Source organism: Dendropsophus ebraccatus, chromosome 6 (genome assembly GCF_027789765.1).
Source record: "Dendropsophus ebraccatus isolate aDenEbr1 chromosome 6, aDenEbr1.pat, whole genome shotgun sequence".
In the NCBI taxonomy this organism is placed as follows: domain Eukaryota; kingdom Metazoa; phylum Chordata; class Amphibia; order Anura; family Hylidae; genus Dendropsophus; species Dendropsophus ebraccatus.
In genome coordinates this window covers 83,812,353-83,835,024 of record NC_091459.1, presented here as the reverse complement: position 1 = coordinate 83,835,024, position 22,672 = coordinate 83,812,353, and the positions used below count along the sequence as shown (strand labels likewise).

The 22,672-nt window shown below is 40.6% G+C and overlaps 1 protein-coding gene across 6 annotated transcripts in view; it reads left to right on the top strand.

Annotated features, from left to right (window-relative positions):
- Positions 1 to 4,219, top strand: part of SCHIP1 (schwannomin interacting protein 1) — a 116,399-nt gene extending 112,180 nt beyond the window's left edge. For all 6 annotated transcript variants that reach the window (XM_069975270.1, XM_069975269.1, XM_069975271.1 and 3 more), the window contains 2 exons: positions 1,151 to 1,244; positions 3,596 to 4,219. In XM_069975270.1, the coding sequence (XP_069831371.1) occupies positions 1,151 to 1,244; positions 3,596 to 3,647 (146 nt within the window). In that variant the 3' untranslated portion in view covers positions 3,648 to 4,219. The remainder of the gene's footprint in view (positions 1 to 1,150; positions 1,245 to 3,595) is intronic.
- Positions 4,220 to 22,672: the final 18,453 nt, after the last annotated feature.

The window sequence follows — 22,672 nt, the reverse complement described above, 5'->3', positions numbered from 1 at the left end:
TATTGATCATGTGCCACTTCCAGTAATCAATAAGGTGCAACCCCCCTGTAATTAATAAGGTGCACCTCCCCTGCTACTGATAATGTGCCCCCCTCTAACTGTTGATAAGCATCCCCCCACCAGTTATTGATAATTGGAGGGGGTGCACCTTATCAATAATTGGGGGGGGTGGATCTTATTGATAATTGGAGGGGGTGCACCTTATCAATAAGGTCCACTCCCCAATTATTGATAAGGTGCTTCCCCGCCAATTATTGGTCACATGACCCCCTCCAATTATTGATCAGGTGCCCCCTCTCCGGTTATTGATCAGGTGCCCCCCTCTACAGTTATTGATAAGGTGAACCCCTCCAATTATTGATCAGATGCCCCCCTACAGTTATTGATCAGGTGCACCCTCTCTAGTTATTTCTCTGGCTGTGTCCACTTCTGGTTTAGCAGTAAACGTATCACCTTTTGTGTCTATTTTAATGCTATGTTGATTTCAGGAGAAATATAAAATATAACCTCTATAGAATGGCTTGCATTCTGGCTTGCATCACTGACCATGGCATGGGTGTCATGGTCTTCTGACTGGTTGTTGTCATTTTATACATCCACAATCTGATGTTTCTACAGTAGAGAATTGTAAAGTAGGATTCTATTATGGTGTTCAGACCGTATATTTTTTACACATTGCTTAGTTTTGTTACCTTACTTTTTAGAGTTATATGTACATTTCCAATGATCTCATCAGTAAAGTCGTGACCTCTTACTCTTCTGACAGCACCAGTCTCCATTTCCTTGCCATGAATTCTTTCTATAACCTACTTATGTAATGTTACTGTATTACGCCATACCCTCACCCTGATCTTAAGTAGCTGAAATACCTTATTACCTCACAGTGCGCCCTCAGTCACTGTGGTTACTGAATGACGCTTAGAAGGATTCCTGCAATATGCAGCAAAGTGAAGAATCCAAACATTTTGTGAGACCCTTAAGGCCAAACCTGGTCCTTGATGGGTTAAATAAATATGAGAACAAATACTCTAAGCCAGATTTGTGTAAAGGCACTTTTCACGGTTTAGGATTTTGGATTTGTTAAGCCGCTAACAAATGAGTATTGATCTGTTTATGTACAATGTATGAAATATGAGTTCTGTTTCTCCAGGCTTGAATGAAGAGCTGGTTCAGCTTCTCCTTATCCGTGATGAATTGCACATGGAACAAGATGCAATGCTTGTAGATATTGAAGACTTGACAAGGTAAAACTAGAAATGTACCTATAGTCTCATACTGCCCATACTGCCTACCGTATATGCTGGAAATCATGGATGGTTGTGCAGCAGCTATTGGTTACTTTAGGTCAGTACGCGGTGAAGGGAAATTTGGGGAAGTTTTCTTTTAGGCTGCTTGGTCGTGTTCTTCTTTTTTATCTCTTTGTGCACTGTCAAAGTACATTAGGTTCCCTTCACAATACTGTCAATGTACAATTGTCTTCTCTGATTTTTCTAGTTTTCTCTCACAAAGTATCTATAGAGTAGGCAGTGCAATGAATTCATGTAAGAGCTAACAATAAGTCCCATGGAGAGAGAATCCAGGGCAACTCACTCTAGTTTATTTAGTTTCAGAGCCTGAGTAAAAAAATAAGAAGATATTAGGTGATCTGACAGAGATCCAGCAGTGAAAGCAAGGAGACATTACAAGTCTTATTAAAGGGGAGCAGCACCATTAGAAACAGGGAAAAATGTTTATTTCAAAACCTGTAAGACACTGACATCTGCTGGTACCATTGGTGTACTGCTAAATGTCATTGTGAATTGATGTGTTTGTGATTTTTACACGTATGATTATGGATAGTGTGATAGTGGATTATGCTCCTTGTTAGGTAGAAAAAACATGAACAGATTAATTGTGATACATGAAGATTTATAGGAATGCCTGTATTTTTGTAAGTTTCCTGTATATAGGGATATAGGAACAGCATTGAGGAGATGCTATAGGGTTGATATTTTTTGTCAATGAGGTAGTGGGCCCACTTGGAAAGGAATACAGATTTTCCAGAAACAAAACCAAGTGGATTCACCTATGAAATCCAGAAACCCACTGACTTTAAATTAAATTAACTAATTTTTATTTAGGCAGAAGGGTAGAACTTTGTCCATATGTGTTTTATACCAAGTATGAACAAGATTTGCCTTGCTTTCTGACGATAAGTTCTAGGTTTATCAGGATATACTTACTTCCTGAAAGGATCAAAGTTAATGAAGTTATGTCCCTAGGTTAATAGTGAAGTCCATATTATGTATATGTCTAGCCCCTATAAGAATGTAACAACGCCATCCCCTTTCATTTTGTGACCAGGATCTAAACTGACACACACACAGACGCATAAATATATTCACCCACACACATCAGTTACAGCGGAGGATCGTGCCTGCGGCCGCTCTATCTGGGACTCAGGATTGTGCCAGGCCAGCAGCGTCACTCTGTCCAGGGGAGGAGGCAGAGAGGAGAGTAGAGGACTGCATCGAGACACTGTCTGTGTCCAGGGGGGGGCGGAGCAGAATATTGTGTCACTGCACCACCACTGTCTCTTGGGGGGGGGGGGGTCCTTGGAGTGGGGCTGCTTAACAGCGCCGTTCCAAGTGTGTGTGTGTGTTGAGGAGGAGGGAGGGTATGTGCCATTGGTGAGGTTGTAGGTACCATGTAGGCAAGCCACGTGTTTTGCTCTATGGGGCCCAAGCCGCATCCCCGTTGTGTGGTCTACCTCCATGGTGGCTATGACACTGCCTTCAATGTTAGTTTTTGTTCCTACGTCGCTGCTTAGAGGAGACATAAACATTCCTGTGTATAAAGAAGTTGGAAGAAATAGCTTTCGGCTGGAAGAATGTTAGGCAAACAGCTGTGCGAAGTGTGTGGTCACCTTTATACTACTTCCTGCAGTATCCACCTCTGGCTTTGGCTCAAGAAGTTGTGAGGCGTGTTTGTGCCGCCTTCTAGCACCAACTCACCACTGCTTTCTCCTCCCTTCTTTTCATGATTAATTAATGCTGCCGGGCCTCCTGCTCGCTCAGCTGTCAGTCAGTATCTGCCAACAGAGAACATGATCTGCAATCAGATGTATTTGAACCTCCTCGCCGATACAGGAGCTGTAATGTAGGGGTAAATTACCGCTCTAGAGACCACCACCAGTTTTCTTTGACTTGATTCCCCTGATGGAAATGAAATACAGTTATGTAATTTTTCTCATCATTGTATCATTTTTAAAGCTGCAAAGAATTCCCAATCAGGGCCAAATTAGTTTAGTGTTTTTAAATACAATGATGAGAAATATAAATAACTATAAAAACATGTGGCTGAAACCAGGATACATGTGAATGTGCCCATAATATATATATTATAGAGTGATTAACAGCTCTCCCTATATGACATTGTATATCTGTGTACAAAAGTTTGCTATAAGGCCCTGCCATTTTTTGTTACGCCCCTAAGCATTTACATAGCACAACAACACAATAGAGCTGTCGTATGTGGTTTCCTTTACAGATGAAGAACATACCTCTTATTTGGGAAGCTAACACTCTGTTCTTTTTTTTTTTGTCCTTTTTCGCAGACATGCTGAAAGTCAGCAGAAGCACATGGCAGAGAAAATGCCAACAAAATAAAGCAAAAAGCCATTGAACATTAGGAACAAGCTAAACTTTTATTTTGCTTTTGTGGTTGTCAAAATGCTGATGCTCAAGATGATACACAAGAAAAATCAGTGTTAGTCTTTGATGATGTCTGAAGCTTTTTGTCCAGTGATTTGGCCTCTGCTTCCTAATTTATTTTAACTTTTTACTTGTGCCACTTAATACCAGGCATTTTATTAAGAATCTATATATGTACAGTACTTATGCCATTACAGACTATGGATAAAGAGACAGATAATAGTTACAAATTGTATTTATTTTTTTCATTTGCAAATATTTTCATTTGATCAGTATTTTACCTATAACTACCTTTTATTCTTCTTCACTGTAGTTCTCAAACACAAATGTTATTGACGGTGCTAAACGAGTCAACAACTACACGCCTGCCTCATCGTAAAATTGTAGCCTTCTGTATCTTGTATAATTCAATCAGTTGTCAACATTTTGTGAATGTTGATGATCTGACTTCCATTTTTAGATGTGCTATTGTATTATTATTCAACTGGAATAAAAGGAAAGGTCACATTCAAAGGTTTTATGTATAAATATGTAAAATAAACTTTAAACATTTGTTTTGTATGTTTCTGTCTTTTGCCTGGCATGATCTGTGGATTGCTGAACTGCACTCCTCCTGCGTTAGATAACCAGTGATTTACATTTAGGGGGGCTCCTGACAGAATCCAGTTCTCCAGGGTAACTTTGTCTGTCTTATCATACTTGCTTTTTCATGCTTATATCAAGTCCATGTGAATTTTCTGCTGGATTCCACTTCAAATTACTTTAATTCAACCCAATGAAAGTACCAGACCATGACAGGAACTCAGGAAATTTGAATAGAATCTATGCATAGTAAAAGGCTAGGAGGACATGAAGAGACCTATTAAAAGAATTGGTTCTTCCATCCCAGCCTGACTCCTTATTCATCCAGTTGTAAGGTGAGCACCATGCAACTACATACTGAGAAGCAGCAGGGAATTTGTATGCTACCATAACACGCACCATATGGAACCATTCACCCCTAGAAGCAGTGCTACAGCTATCACCATAACATTAGGCCCTTTACATACAGCATCTTGTGGAGCATGCAATCATTCTTAGCAAATCCGGAAAACCTCTCTGTGTCTCTTTGAGAAATCGGAGGCATGCTGAGGTACACTAGAGCTCAGTGCACATATGGTAGTCGGATTATTACTTTGTATAAGGTGAGTATATGCAGTGGGCATTCAAATGCTGTTATAAAGCAAAGCAAGAGAAGTAGTAAGAGAAGTGAAGTATTTTGGTGTAAAATGATAAACTGTTTGTTACTGGCCACCTAAGTACTGTAAAAGGTAAAGGAATATGTCAATTCTTCCTCATAATAAGTTTTACCTTGCTGGATGAGCGCTGCCCCTATCTACTGTTCCATTGTCCAAATAATAGAAATTGTTATTATGTGCTTCTATTTGCTGCTGTAGAGTCTGCATCTTGACATAGCTGTCTGTTGTTCTGCGTCTGACAGCACACTGCAGCTGACCTCTTTATCTCACAGCAAGATTTTAGGGAGGAGAGAACCGAGGGTTAGAGATCACATAGGCCGTGTAGTGAGAGGAGAATCCAGAACAAAATCTGTGTGTGGGTGGGGTGGGGTACTTTACCCTCAAAACCAGCAGTGGCTTGCGAGAAAGAGAAGCTATAGTAGAATCTGCAGGGTGTGGGAGGGGAGCTTACAAATGCAGCTAAAGAACAAACAGATATATCACACATCAGCATGCTAGTATGATAGAGTACAGCAGAGCAGAACCAAGCTCATAAATACAGTACCAGAACTATGCTCAAAACATACAGTACCAGAATCAATCGTATTACAAGTTTCCTGTAGTTCACAGATAGGTGGGACCTTAGTTGCCCTTAAAGCGAATGTACCATCAGGTACATAAGCTTTGCCCATAGATTGAATGGCGCCGGTGCAGGAAAGACTGTGCCACAGCCTTTTTTTTTAACCTTAGCCCAGTTCCTGTGTACGGTGATGTTCTATACACAGGCACCGGCCGGGGGTGAAGCAATGGAAGCTGGCCGGCCCAACCCCAGTGGGAGGAAACCCCTGCCCTTCTACGACACTGCTCCATTAGACCGCGGCACTGTTCTATCCATGGGAAAAACTCGAATAGAATGTACCTGATGGTACATTCACTTCAACCCCTTCCAGTCAGTAATACGTATATTTACGTTCCTGCTGCACATACCTCATGCAGTAGGAGTGTATATATATGTTCCTGAATGAGAGGCTTCCCCATGTGTGCGAGGCCGCTGCAGTGAGAGCCTGCTCAGGCAGGCTCTATACATAGATCGCCGATAACACTGATCTATGCTATGGCATAGCATAGATCAGTACATGCAATCTATTGATTGCATGTTTTACAGTAATAAAAAGTGTAAAAAAAAAAAGGGTAATAAAAGTTTTTAAAAGTATTAAAACCCCTTATAAACCCCCTCCCAATAAAAGTTTAAAATACTCCCTTGCCCATTATAAAAATATAAAAAAATAACTAAACATATTGCACATCGTAGCATGCAGAATTTTCCAATCTATTAAAATATAACATTATTGTTCCCGCACGGTAAACGGGGAAAAAAAGAAACACCCGGATTGCTGATTTTAATAAATTATATATCAGAAAAAAATTAATAAAAAGCAATCAAAAAATTTCTGTTACATCAATATATTTATAAAAACTAGAGGTCATGGTGCAAAAAATGACACCCCAACCAGCCCTGTAGGTGGAAAAATAAAAACGATATGGCTCTTAGAAGGCGAGGAAGAACATTGCATTAATTTGACCCGGACTTTTGTGCATCAAAGGGCTCTTTCTTGAAAGGGTTAAAGTTATAAAATTTTACCCATGAAAAATTTAAGTTGTCATGATTGGTTTTAAAATCTAGGATTACTGTGTGTGAGTGATGTCTAAGAATCCTGTGTGTCAGTTTAGGTGTAATTTCAGAAGCATTGCAAATGGAAGTAATGCTTAGACCTCATGCACACAGCTCAGTGGTATGATAGCACTTAGAGAATCTATGGGACAATGTGCATTTGGTATGCTGCTGGATGACACCGTCATGTAACAGAATAGTATGGAAATATTCTCCATTAGAAGCAATGCCTCAAGGTAAGAATACCTCTGTAATAAGATCATTTATGGAGCATAAGAAACTGTATGCCTTCAAAAATAAGGAGCATACAGAAAGTCCCAGAAGTCTATCATACCATATTACAGCTCCTTACTAGTTAGGGACTGTACAGAACAGTAATACACTTCTGTGCAGGAGCCATGCTGATTCATTGTTCACTTACTCTAACCTCTTATACAGTCAGACTCGCTGTTACTGACCCAGTATCAACCTTAAGTATTTAGGATTTCCTAAATAATATCAAAAGTGGAGAGATCCTGTTAAAGAGGATGTCAGAATTTAGGCTTGTCGATTGGACAGAACACTTCCTCTAAGCTTAGACAGTGGAAATTCTACTGGCAAGAAAATATTAATTTACAGCCATGAGAATTTCCTCTTAACGTGTAATGCAGCTTGTTCCCTGAAGGTAGAAGATTCATCCAAATACTAGGGTAAAAAGGGTTACTAGTACTGTGAGGTCAGCAGAGTCCGCTATTGAGATTAGTCAGAAAGTGAGTAGCATTTTGGTAATTTAATTTTATCATAAGGAAAATTAACAGATACAAATAATTTTGGTAATTTCTGATGACTATGACAATATGACTAACTTTCTTCTGTAAAACAATATCCTGAATGGATCTGCCCAGATAACCAAGACATGGCACTGCCATAATGTGTTTGACCCAAGTCTACTCACTTGCTGTTATAGTATAATTCATAGTATAGTATTGTGTGCTGTGTTCTGCATGCTTTGTCAGACTCCACAATTTCATTGTGTATATAGCCACAGAGCCTGCTCAACAGTTGTGAACTGACCAAACGTGTAAGGCGTGAATTTTTCACAAGGTATAGAGGATCTTGTGAAACAATTACTCTACATAAGAAGTAGGCAACACAGTCTAAGCATGGGTTTGCCCAGCTTAATGTCACTTTTAGGGTCAAAATATTTTTAATGGTGCAAGAAAAATAACAAGCATAACAACACAATCAGAACATAGCAAGGGTCTCAGTGAACACACATGTTGTTGCTCCTGTAGAGTGATCAGACATGGAGTGGTAAGTGCTTCAACATGCAAAATAAACATACTGTATATATTATACTTTCGGAAGCAGCATTATATGGACCAGAATATTGTAAATAGTCCACATAGACAACAAGACAAGGTAGGAGAAACAGTAGGGAGGGGAAAGGTTTATGAGCTGGAAGGGGAGGATGGAACATTCAGGGCTAAATTATCAGCCACTTAATTTGGCAATCTTAAACCGTGTGGTGTGTAAGGGTAGTGGGAAAATCCTTGCCAGACACCCACCTAGCTAGATCAGGTGTTTTTAAAGTGCATCCATGGGTTCCATCTGTGTATAAATCGAAGATCCAAGTTTCTCCATTCATATAAAAAAATTCAATGCATCAACCCACATAGCCCTGGATGGATGGGTAGGGGCTTTCCATAGTCATAACTAGGCTTGATCGAACAGTGAAAAAAGCTAGGTTCGATCGAACTCAAACCTAGCCGGACCTTCTGCCTTTGATTCCTGATGCCTTCCAGGTCTGTGTTGAAGGAGGAGACATCCCGGTGACTGCCTGGAATTCTGGGATTCAGCCTAGGTAATAGGCTGTATCCCGGAATTCCAGGCGGCCCCCGGGCTGTACCCAGATAGGAAAAAAAAACAGAGCCATTTTCGAGGTCAAAACAATCTGTTGGGAGGTAACAGCGGCATATTCTAAACTTCCTTCCACAGTTTTTAGGCATCTTTCTTTTCTTGGTAGCCTTTTAAAGGAATGTCTATTAAGCATATTAATATTTTAAATTTTTTATTATATATATATATATATATATATATATATATATATATATATATTAGAAAAAAAAGTAAATTTTTTCCGTTTTTTTTTTTTTTCATTTCTATACTTGAACATGTTTCATACATGTGTATTTAATAGCTCATATTAGTTGTTTTTTGGTTATACCTTGAAGGGTTAACATCCCTGATACTCCACCCAGCTGATCTGTTGTCAGCACGACCCTCCTACATTTTAGGGTCCATTTACACAGAAAGATTATCTGCCAAAGATTTGAAGCCAAAGCCAGAAACAGACTATAAACAAAGATCAGGTCATAAAGGAAAATCTAATCTCGGCTTTGGCTTTAAATCTTTGGCAGATAATCTGTCAGATAATCTTTCTGTGTAAATGGACCCTATGAGTTGCATTATATAAGTCTTGTTTTATCGTGTTAATGCTATTGACACTTGAGAGAGAGACCGGACCGGTCTCAAAACGCATTGGGGAGGATTTATCAAACATGGTGTAAAGTGAAACTGGCTCAGTTGCCCCTAGCAACCAATCAGATTCCACCTTTCATTTTCCAAAGAGTCTGTGAGAGATGAAAGGTGGAATCTGATTGGTTGCTAGGGGCAACTGAGCCAGTTTCACTTTACACCATGTTTGATAAATCTCCCCCATTGTGTCTTGTATATGTTTTAATAAATTATTTTAATATTCGCTATCTATTCCTGGCTACCTGGACCTGCGCCCAGCGTCCTGTTGTTGGAGTGGAGGAGTTTGTCTATTGTGCTAATCCCTGAGAGGATTAAACGGGAGTGACTGCAGTTCTTTTATGTGTTTTTTTGTAAGAGTTGTGCCTTATACTTACACAACTCACAGTTGTGCCTTATACTTGCACAACTCACTAAGGTGAGAGTTCCATATATACCTTCACCTTATTTCATTTGTCTGGATTACGCTATGGAGCACTGTCTCTCATTCTATTTGTAACTCCTGGAGGATTGGGCTCCCTCTAGTGGCAGACATGTGCCTATCCACCTGCATTTATAAGCTCAGCCCACAGGCTCTGGAGTCTTCTGGCATGTTCTCCTGAGGGAATACATATTCTCCACCTCTTCACCTCTTTGCTCAGTTGTTGTTTGTCAGTAAGCAACCACGTCTGTGCTCCTTGGCTTTCCGCCACGTCCCAGCGATATTCTAGTCATTTGGGTCTCCAAGCATTCCTAGTTCTATCTCAGCTCCAGTCTGAACTATGCCCTGACGCTGCATCCTGCACGTTTACCACAGAGGAAGAACACCTGGTTCAGGACTCCAGCACTCCTGACAGTAGCGACCTGGGAGTTTCCCACAGCAAAGTTTAACAGGCCTCGTGGTGGGCACTGGTGAAAACTGGGATCTCCTTAGACTCCACTCCTCAGGGAAGGAGTGCCAGCACTCCTTGGTGATCCAGGGGATCCACTTCCTCGTGCCTGGACCCTCCAATATACAGGGAAAGGACCATGCAGCTTATAGTCACTTTTGTGAAAATTGCCTCACCAGTAACTGGGAGGCCCCTTACTGGTGAGGCACACCTCATAGTTTGAGAATCACTATGTTAAAGGACTAAATAAGGTTCAAAAGAGAAGTGTTTTTAATAATAAAAAAAATAATATGAGGTTAGTTAGGTCAGTTAGTTAGCAACATGAAAAAATGCTGTAGTAGATGCTTGGAACAAACTTCCAGCAGATATGGTTGGAAAATCTATAGTTAGTGAATGTAAACATGCCTGCAATAAACATATCTACTAAGTGGCAGTTTGCTAACAACTTCCTATAGTTCTATTTTCAGTGAGTGCATTTGGTCAGAGAGAGGCCAAAAGGGACTATATTATTTCCTATCTCAGGATGCATTAAAATACATATATAAAGATACTAATCTAGTCCAGAGGCTAGTCTTTCCTACACCCGGGGGAAAAAAAGATTCAGGCCATCATGAAGACTTCTGGTTCAATACTTTTTTATTTGTTTTAAAAAACAACAACTCACTAACAGTACAAAAGCAGTGCCCAACGGGCACAGAAACATAAACAGAATATTTCTGAACAAATATCAGAGAATAAAAGAAAGCAAAATACAGTCAGTTTATAAAAAACACAATCAGAAAACACATAAGCAAAGTACCATTAGACTGTAGAGTATTTTATACAAAAAGAAAACTGGATTGTACTGTATTGTGCTGAATTGTACTGTAGGTGCATTACAAATGCCATAAACAGAGTTTTGTTATATGAAGACTTATTTTAGCCATGACTTGTCCCCACAGCATCTATCAGAAAAAATTTTAGGCACCACATGTTTCTAGCTCTTCTCCAAGTCGTGATAATCCCCTCTCCTGTGTTACCAAGTTATGATAACCCCCTTCTGTACCTAGAAATAGCAATGATCCCCACTCCTGTGCTTCCCAGTAGGTGATAATCCCCCCTACCTGTGCTACTAAGTAGTGATAATCCCCTCTACCTGTGCTCTCCACGAGTTATAATCCTTCTTCCTGTGCTCCCCGGTAGTGATAATCCCTCTTTCTGTGCTCCCCAGTAGTGATGATCCCCCTTTCCCTGTGATCCCCAGTAGTGATAATTCTCCTTTCCCCTTTGTTCCCCCAGTTTTGCTGATCCCATTTCCCCGTGCTCTTCCAGTAGTGATGATCCCTTTTGCCCTGTGATCCTTAGTAGTGATGATACCCCTTTCCCTGTGCTCCCCCAGTAGTGATGATCCCCCTTCCCCTCCTGTGCTCCCCCATTAGTAATGATCCTCCTTCCCCTTCTGTGCTCCCGCAGCAGTGATGATCCACCTTCCCCTGTGCTCCCCTAGTAGTAGTGACCCCCCTCCCTTGTACTCCCAGTAGTGATGATCCCCCTTCCCCTCTGTTCCCCCACTGTTGATGATTCCCCCCTTCCCTGTGCTCCCCAGTGATGATGATCCCCCTTCCCCTGTGCTCCCCCAGTAGGGATGATCTTCTTCCCCCTCCTGTGCTCCCCCCAGTTCTGATGATCCCCCTTCCCCTGTGCTTCCCCCAGAAGTGATGATCCCCCTCCCCTGTACTCCCAGTAGTGATGATCCCCCTTGCCCTGTGTTCCCCCACTGTTGATGATCACTCCTCCCCTGTGCTGCCCAGTAGTGATGATCCCCCTTCCCCTCTGCTCCTCCAGTAGTGATAAGTCTCCTCCCCCAATCTTCTTCCATGATGAAATAAAAAAACAAACCCACTACTCACCTCTCCTGTAGCTCCCACGCTGCTGTGTCCTCTTGGATACTTCCTGGAACTGGCCGCAGGCAGATCTAATGGAACAGACATAACTTGCTGCTCCAGAATGCTTCTAGATCGCAGGCCTAACAAAGCCTGCCATCTAGAAGTGAGACACAGAGCAGAGAGCTGATCGCTCCCTGCTCTGAGCCTCCTGTCAGCTGTGTCTGCTCCCTTACAGGACACAGATGACAGCACCAGCAGGGAGTCCAGCATTACGCTGGAGTCCCTGCTTTTTTACGCATATTCTGGTGGGCAGTACGCCATTAATGTAGCGTGCAACGGAATATGCGTACAGAAGCAGAGACATTAGTGTATTGCTGATGTCTCTGCTCCTGTACTGCAGTAAGCGGTCATGTAAAAATGGCATATAAAATAGGGGTTACAATAATTTGTAAAAAGTGGAGACCCTTGGATCACAAATAAGTGTAAGGGTGCCTTCACATCTACCGGATCCACAGCGGATCTCACTTCTGCGGATTCGAAGCGAGAACCGCTGCGGATCCGGTATCAATTCACCCCTATGATAGCACATATTCGCAGCGGGATTGACATCACGCTGTGAATATGTGCTTTGACTCCCTGGTGCCAGCAGCCCCGCCATCGCATCCCCCATCCCTGGCGGCGGCACATCCCCCCCATCCCGGCCACATCCCCCCATCAGCCCATCTCCGGTCCGCCGCCGCGAGCATACATTACCTGTTCGGCGGCGCGGCTGCAGTGAGGCTCCCGGCTCCGGTCCCGCTCAGCTGATCTGGGGGTGGGGGTGAGCTGATGGGGGGATGTGGCCGGGATGGGGGGGATGCTGCGGGCACCAGGGAGTTAAAGCACATATTCACAGCGGGATATCATAGGGGTGAATTGATACCGGATCCCCAGCGGTTCTCGCTTAGAATCCGCAGAAGTGCGATCCGCTGTGGATCCGGTAGGTGTGAAGGCACCCTAAGTGAAGGCACCCTTCCTGCCTCAGTGATTTTTTTTTAAACTGCAAGCGATGATTTCCAGGTCTTACCAGGAAAGTATGACATAGCATGTTGAGCAAAACTGTCTTCTCACTTCCCTACTGACATCACTTAAATAAAAATACAAAGAACTCAATAACTTATTTTCTTGAGTCCTAATAAGTAAACTCTCTAACACTTGTAGATTCCTATTCAAACTTCTATTTCCTACTTTCAGTATTATATCACCACTATAAATTGGACTATTTTATATTCATTAAAAAGCAGTGACGGAGACCTACAGGGGAAGTCCTGTCCATCAGAAGTTGTGGTTTTACAGTTTTCACAAAGATCTTAAGCAGTTTGTGAAAGAAAACAAAGACAATGTATCAATATTGAATTATCAAGGAAGTATTTGAGTAATTCTTGGCTTCCCTACAGCATGATACTGTAGAAAATGTTTCCAGTGGATTTTTTTAGGGAATGAAAGTTACAGACAAACGGACAATTAGAAAAATTACGTGTGTATTTTTCAAGACTTGGATTAATCTGAAACTTATATTATAGGTAATATCACTGAATAAATTTGGTGGAATTTATCAACAGTGGGCATATCTTTACATTTAAAGACCAGTGAGAGTTCTATACAGGGATGTCAGGAGGCACCGGCGGCATCTGCAGTGCTCGTCCTGCGCCATTAACCACCTTGCACTTGATTCCTGACTGACAGATTTTTCCTGCCAATCAGATTTGGTTCTGGAGGAGGGGCTGGAGTTCCTGTGTAACTACTACCACCACCATGTTGTAGCTGCCTGCTATAGCCTTCATTTGGAGTAACTGAGCTAGCAATGTTTTACTATTTTCTTTGTCTGATATATTGTTATATGTGATATTTGTTACTAGACGTTGGCTCTCGTTCTCCTGACTATCCCTCTGACCACTGATTTTGTACTTCATTGCCGAATAGTTACTGACCTACCTTGCTGACCTCTCTATTATTGTGTATTTTATTTGTCTTGTCTGTGTCTTTTGTTTGCTCTGAATTTAGAGCAGTTGCAGTCTTCAGGTTGGGGCTGGCCTGATAAGGAGTCAGATTCCCTTAAAAAGACAGGGACAGTTTGGTGGGAGCAGTGTCAGGACTTCACCTAGTCTGTGTATTCCATGTGTCCCTGACCTGTTCCTCAGAAGAGCTGTAATGAATAAACTGTCAGCACTCCTAAACAGTTATCATAGCACAATCAAAATCAACTTTCAATCAATCAGAATTAACCACAAATTGCCCAATTGTACCTAGTGTATTCTCAAATTGTGCCAAGACTTGTTTACAAGGTTTGATTTTTGATGGACTTATTTCAGCCTATTCAATACTATGTTATTTGGATGTACCCTAGTAGAGTTGTTATGCAGTGTCCAGTAACTACCTCTTTGGCTTCCTAACAGTAGATATCATCTTTACTTTTCTTCTAAGTCACTTAGGCCATCAACCTTATTTTCTTCCCCAATGTTCCAAATGGAAATTATGTCCCCCTTGGTAGATAGGTGCTACAAAAAAAGTGCTACAAAAAACATTTATTTACACATTTTATAGCTGAGATTACTAGGCTACTCTGCTGTGCACTCGTGGATTAGCAGTCCCATCTACTGAGACAGTTTGGGACACCTTCTCTACTCTCTAATCATGTGTTTCCCAAGTAAAAAAGAACTGTGAGTTACCGATTTCAAGTTACAACAGCCTCTGGTTAATTGGCAAATCAATCAAGGAAACTCAACTTACACCAGCCAAGAGACTTATACACTGGGAGAGCCCCTGGGGACTAATACCACCATCATATCCAAAAACAATCACCTTAGAACCAGTATTGTGAACATGTCAACAAAGTGTTTTATTTATTGTTTTTATTGTTCCTGAAAAATATTAATAAATACATGCTTTTACTTCCCCAGAGGTGCTGGATTGTATTTCAGTCACTGTGACCACTATATTCCAGACCAGGAACAGACCTGGGGACTACAACCCTCATCATTTATCCACCACATGTTTTCAGCACCACATGCTTTCCCTAAGTTGCTACAGTATGACAAAAGAAGATGTTAAATTGACTCTGTACCCACAATCTGCCCCCTTCTAACTGCTTTTATTCGAAGATCTGTCCTGGGGTCCATCCGGCAGGTGATGCAGTTATTATCCTAAAAAAATACTTTAAAACTTGCAGTCCTGTGTCAAATTGGCGTGGCCTAGAGTATCTATTCTCTAGGCTTGCACCTCCTCTCCGTCCCTCCTCCCCACCATCTTCACTATTAGGAATGCCCCTGGGCAGGTTTTTTTTTTTTTCTATTCATCACTTGTCTGAAAACTGCACAGGTGCCTTAACGATCCAGCACATGTGTAGTGTTCACACAGGTAATGAATAGGAGAATACCTGCCTGGGGCATTCCTAATGGTGAAGAGGGTGGGGAGGAGGGACGGAGGGCTGGTGCAAGTCTAATGCACACACATTCTAGGCCACGCCAATTTGACACAGGGCTGCAAGTTTAAAAGTTGTTTTTTAGGATAATAACTGCCTCACCTGCCGAGTGGACCCCAGGACGGATCTTGGATTAAAAGCAGCTATCCGAAAGTACAAGTGGTTTGTGGGGGGCAGATTGTTGGTACAGAGTCACTTTAAGAACAAGAGGAAATGTAATGCATCACTCCGTTACCACTATGGTAGCATCATGGTGGCTATGTGAATATACTGCATGTCATCATAACCTCCTTGTGTGAAAATATCATTGAAACCATCAACAACACATAATCCTCAAAAATTTTTTACCAGGTGCTTTCTTTTTCTTATTGTAAAGATTACATCAGTGTTGGCTGAAAGTTCTCAGTGTGACACAGATCTAGAGCAGTGTAAGTTGTCATGGAATCTCCTTACGAGATAGCAGTTTCACTATCATATCCCTTCTATGGATGTCAAGTTTTGAAAGTGTGGTTAGGACTATTGGATACAGTGTGCTAGACTAATGCTCACTTAAGTTCTCTAAAAAAAAAAAGTTTGATTGCTAAACCAAAAAGTGTAACTTAAACTATGTCTGACCACAGAGGAGAAGTTGATGAGAAATGTACATTTTCATTTGCTAGAATAGATCTTCAACTAACCTTCAGTTTATTTGTTAAAAAAAGAACCCAACAAATATTTATAGCAGTGTATTTCCAGGTTTGTCGCACTCTAAGATACAATGTTCTAAAAATATGTCTTCATACTGGAGAAATTCCAATCCTTTAGCGTGCGTTCACACATACAGGATCTGCAACAGATTTGATGGTGCAGATTAGAAGTTGCAGATTTAAAGTAAATCTGCAGCTTCAAATCTGCTGAAAATCCTATACGTGTTAGGGTTTGTACTGGCAACAGACCCAACATGGTGATATCCATATTTACTCGAACGTCTAGTGGCAGAAGAGACTGCACGCTGATCAGGTGAGGATTCATCATGACATCACATGACAGGCCATCATCACATGGTGTTCTCTACAACAATATTATTATTATTACTTATTTGATTTACCTTTTATGGGGTCCATTCCATATTTTGCTGTGAAGACCCATTATTACTAGTTATGTGCCTAGTCCATCTATTCTACATAAACAAAACTTTTAATAGATCCTAGTATATATACATGCAAACTACAATGTTAGTTTAGCAAAATAAAAAAATTAGATTGTGATGAGTTATTTTTCACTAGTTATTGGACTATGTGGAAATAGTTCATTACATGTTGCTAGAAACCAAAGAATACATGATTCAGCAAGACATAACTTTTAAATTTACACATCTCACCTTAGGGACAAGTATTGAAGCAAATATGTAGTTTCAAGTATTTTTCTCTTTTTCACCTATTTGCAGTTCAGGACTGAAGCCATTTCACTAGGGATGTTCTTCTCAGTTTATTGTCATCCTTGTACTGACCTACTGCAAATTAGGCTTAGATTTTTATTTTAACAGGAATGATGCCATCAATCAGAGCTGACAGTTCGTAATGTGACAATCATCTCTTACACACCTACAGCGGCAGGACACTAAAGAATGTTCCACCATCTGTAGATTTCAGCCGGACAGGAATTTGTTATATAACACTGGGAAATGCTCAGCGGCACCTACAGCATTAAAAGCAGCTTAGCCAGTGCCCAGTTGGTTGTACAAAATTTTTTTTAGGACACAACATAATTGATCAATATACTGTGCCCCCCACCTTAATGTTGCTCTAATTGACCAACCACTCCACCCACTCGTTTTCTCAGCTTTGTACATAGTCTGATACTGTAAAAATAATTTTTGAAGAAAAAACATTCCTTTGCTCAAAAATGTAAATAAATAATCTGTGCTCCAAATAAATAACAGTAGCGGCACTCACCCATTTGGAAATTTGTTTTGGGTCAGGTAACAATCAGAACAATGTGCAATCCAGTAAAATACGAGCTATGATCGTTTCACGCTACACACGCTTCAATGGGCTTGATTGTTACCTGACCCAAAGTAAAGCGTCTATTTCCAAATGGGTAAGTGCCGCTACTGTTATCTATTTGGAGCAATTTTATTCTGATCTTGACTGAGCACCACTTGTTGGACATTGAGCTGGAGTGGCTCGGGTGTGATACTGGCGACCGTTCCAGGTGCTAGATTGCCCACTTATGCTGCTCTTGTATTGGGGTATTGTAAATATCTGATTGGGTCTCTGAGCACTGGACATGTGGGTCAGACCAAGGGCTGTTAAAGCTGAGAGTGGAGGAAAAGACCAGGAGGTGTGAGAGCTGCAAGAGTGAGCGCAGGTCACTAAGTAAAAAAGGGAGCCTGGTGACTCTCTAAATTTCACATTTGGTGAGTTCCAAGAGGCCAAATATTTAGCTCCTTCAGCCCAGCTGTGAGAGACTGTCACAGTAACTTTGTTATGATTGTACAACACAGCAGTACTGGTTTTACATAACAGTTACTGTATATCTGGGAGTCCTGGCTGAGAAGTTGTTTGTGGCTTCTGCACTACATACTGTAGGAAAAATAATAATTCCAGAGTGCTTCTTTAAAGCAGAGTACAAGAGATTTAACCTCATGTTGCAAACTGTTTCATGCAGCATGGTTCACCAAGTCGTAATGAGGAATACATGTGTTTTATGTTGGCTTTCTAGTGCAGAGAATTCTAAAATTTTTCAGAAATGCTTAGGCGTGAAAAAAATGTATCATTTCACATAAAGGTAAACCTTGGCACTCCCATACATCTGAACTGGACCTTATGTAGATGTATCCTGCACCGCTTGGTACCATAGCTATTAGAGGTGCTCCCCCACATGAAAGGACAGTATCGTCACCAAAATCACTCAGCAAGGAAAAGTGGAGGCACTCACCAATTGTAGCAAGTATAAATTTCTTTTTATTCCATCATCAGGCAACACATGAAGTTAGCGGATGAGCACTAGGCAACAGTTGTTTCGCACGTCACAGCGTGCTTTGTCACAGCCCTAGACGTCATCACGTCATGCCGTCTTTTTATATACAAACACATTAAATCAACATAATTAAAAAGACTTTATATTTCCAAATTCCCTACTAAACAGTAAAGGAGAAGACGCTGAACATCTATACACAGTGCAATATCCAATACAAACAGGAAAAATTATACATATGAAAATAGGACAAACTTTTAGGTTATCACCAACAGGTACCGTGAATCCCTGAGCAGTCATTCAGACCTAATAGACTGAGTGCCTCCATTATCAAAATCAGGTCTGTTTCCTTCTGTAGTAATTTGAAATCACGGTTACCGCCTCCCATCGGTTGCTTTACCTGTGTCAAACCCATAAAACATAATTCAGAGGTATTACCCCCATGAACAGCAAGCATATGTGCGATCAATCGTGGACAACCTTTACCTGTTCTTACAGATCGCACATGCTCTGAAAAAACGTACATACATAGGTATATACAATATATCTGTGAAATGCTATCTTTCATCCTCAATCACAATGCCTTCCAGTTCACTGAACAGTGGTACTGTCAGCAGGCTGTAACGGCGATGGGGACGCCGGTCGCCCCAACTTTTCCCAACTTATTTTTAGCGGAGTGGGAGGATGAGAAAATTTTTTAATGATTTGAATATTTTTATTTCAAAGATAGCATTATTCACTAGATATATTGATGACATATTGATAATTTGGACCAGGACAGAATGTGAGTTCCAGGAGTTCATAGACTATATAAATAGTAACACCTTTAATATGTCCTTCACCTCAGAGTTTGGTGTCAATAAGTTACATTTCTTAGATGTTCAATTAGAAGTGGTTGATAATGAATTACAGGTTAGTGGCTATCGTAAACCTACAGCCACGAACAGTTACGTAAGTACAACAGCTATCACCCCGTTCACTTTTAACTTGCGGTACCGTATGGCCAGTTTATCGGACTGCACCGAATAAATAACACTGATTTGTTGTTTGAATCTCAAGCAGAAGCACTTAGTGTACGTCTACAAGAACGGGGTTATCCCCAGAAAATAATTAATACTGCACGATCTAAAGCCCGTAGCCTCACCCGTACCACTTTGTTGCGACAGTACCGTGATAAGAAAGGAAAAGACACATCCAGGTTTGTCTTTACATTTAAGCACACTCCTATGGAAATAGTGATCAAGTCAGCTATTTATAGACACTGGCATTTATTGAGAAAGGACACTGCACTTGTAGATCAGCGCCCATTGGTAGCATTCCGAAGATGTCGCAACCTCAGAGATGAAATAGTGAGGGGTAGATTTAGAGATAGTGATGTGCAAGAGAGAAAATAAACATGGTTGGGTAGAAGTAAAAACAAGAAAGGTAACTTGCCATTATTGCCAATATTCTGCCCAATTAAATGTTGTTCAGCATGTTAGTCTGGGTGGCCATTCATGGGAAGTAAGAGACTTCATTACTTGCTGTACTATGTATGTTGTGTACACATTAATGTGTACATGTGGTTTCTATTATTTGGGAAAGACAAAAGGACCCATGTATGTACGTTTTTCAAAGCATGTGAGATCTGTAAGAACAGGTAAAGGTTGTCCACGATTGATCACGCATATGCGTGCAGTTCATGGGGGTAATACCTCTGAATTATGTTGTATGGGTTTGACACAAGTAAAGCAACCGATGGGAGGAGACAACTGTGATGTCAAATTACTACAGTAGGAAACAGACCTGATTTTGAGAATGGAGGCACTCGGTCCATTAGGTCTGAATGACCGCTCAGGGATTCACGGTACCTGTTGTTGATGACCTAAAAGTTTTCATATTTATAATTTTTCCTGTTTATGACTTTTTGGGTATTTATACTGTACTCAATGGGTGGAACATGGTATAAAAGTGCAAGGGCTCACTGGATTTATTATTTATCTAGGTGTAGATTTTCCTGTGCTGTAACCGAACATCAATGGATAGGGACAGATTTTTTAAATAGCTGGCGTGGGGAACTTACCGTGATATGCTCTTAGTAAAATCCTCCTTACTCTGTAAACATGTCTTCCATTAGGTTTTGAAGTTTTTGCAAATTCCCAGCTAAGCAGTCGTGGACCACAAGAGAGCAGCACTGCGAGGTGTCGTGGGTGCCGTCAAGTAGGAGATTCTGACTTTTTCTCCAGTCAAATAGTATACAGAGATCATACAATGCTTAACTATTGAACGATAAACATTATCTGATTTACAGATTATCAAAGTGCTACAAGATCTCTGTATACTAGATAGATAGATAGATAGATAGATAGATAGATAGATAGATAGATAGATAAATAGATAGGAGATAGATAGATAGATAGATAGATAGATAGATAGGAGATAGATAGATAGATAGATAGATAGAAGATAGATAGATAGATAGATAGATAGATAGATAGATAGATAGATAGACAGGTAGATAGATGGATAGATAGATAGATAGATAGATAGATAGATAGATGGATAGATAGATAGATAGGAGATAGATAGATAGATAGATAGATAGATAGATAGATAGATAGATAGATAGATAGATAGACAGACAGGTAGATAGATAGAAGATAGATAGATAGATAGATAGATAGATAGATAGATAGATAGACAGACAGGTAGATAGATGGATAGATAGATAGATAGATAGATAGATAGATAGATAGATAGATAGATAGGTAGATACTTGGTGGAGTGTGTCTTTAAACATATTTATAATGTGCTCTGAATAGTTTTTTAGACAATACATGATAGCACAATTATTGGTAATTCAGTGAGCACTAATAATACAAGCAAAAATTAGAGGAAACTAAATAAGGCAGGGTAACTAGTGAAACTACACACTTTATGATTTCCACATACATACAGTGATATATTTTCTTGCCACAAATGAAAAGAACAAAGGAAATTCATTTGTGGTTACAAAATGGGAACTGATGACTTTAGAAGTCTTACCTTACTCTTTTGAGTCATCACTTTAATTCAAGTCTTTCTGAAAAACACCTCACGGTGTACCTAAACACTACGTCATTACTGCCAGAATACCCACAGCCTGGTAATGGAGCAGAGGGAATAGAGAGAAGCCCACATGATGCAGCGAAGATAGAGGTTTCTAGCATCATTGTCACTTCTGAATTACAGATACTGCTGTGTAACATCACAAATAATCATCCTAGTTTTCTTCTCACAAATCACCCAATTTGCCTTTTAACATTATATTTAAAGTCACTAACAAATTTGATGCAAATAAAGATAATGCTATTCTTGATATTAATCAGACCACCACTGGTAAATACTATACATAGTGAATTCTCATGATTTTTAAGTTTCCCACTTTGCTAATAGTAAATGAAAATCTACTGGTGCATGGCTTTTTGCATTGGCATCTTGAAATAAGCAGTGAACATCTGTTATGTGTTGGTTCCTTAGCCCCTTTGCATTGCTTAATGTATATGTACACCATATTGTTGGTTAGGGAGCAACAGTGCCATCTTAGTTATTAGATGCAGAGATGAGATCCTCAATGACCCACCCCCTTCCCACACACTTGCAGGGTCAAGCTGTTAAGATGGCAGCCTAGGACCTAGTCAAGACCCCTAGGCCTACTGTCTTAGTACTCCTAGTACCATGTTCTTGGATGTCAAAGCACAATACCCTGCTTAACACAAGTATGGAAGAATATTGTACAATTGATCAAGCAATCACTTGTCCAGGTTCTCTATCATATAAAAACAAACAAACAAACAAACATAATTAGTATCATGGTATCCAAAAAAGTCCAGAGATTAAAATATTATTATCATTTTTCTGTAGCCCCTACTTACCCCTGTATCTCTAGAGTCATAATGCAGCTCAGTCAGTGGATCAATCAGTTTCCACATTATCAGGGACCAGAGAGCAGATCACAGTGGTGTATTAGCCAGCAGGTATGTGAATCCTCAGGAGAGCCTATTTGCTAGGATCCAGGTGTCATTGAAGGACATAGAGAGGCTACCAGCACTAAGAAGACTAACACACATGGGGCCCCTACACACAGGGAAGCTGCGCGGCTCTGTCACTACAGTGCCACGGAGATTCAAAGAATTGCCCCACTCCTGGCATGATATTGATACATGATGCCAGGCAGAGAAACAATCCATTACAGGATTTCCCCGTACGTAGGGCGTAATTTGCAGGACATGTCAATAAGCCCTAAGACCTCTTTAGAGACGGTTGTTCCATTGTTCTAGAGATATTCCTTGCTTATAAAGAAACTAAGATCCTTCTCCATAGGGACCGTTTACTATTTACTTTCAAGATTTGATCACTGTTCTTGTGCCGAATCCTTACATAATATATCCAGAATAGAGTTAATAT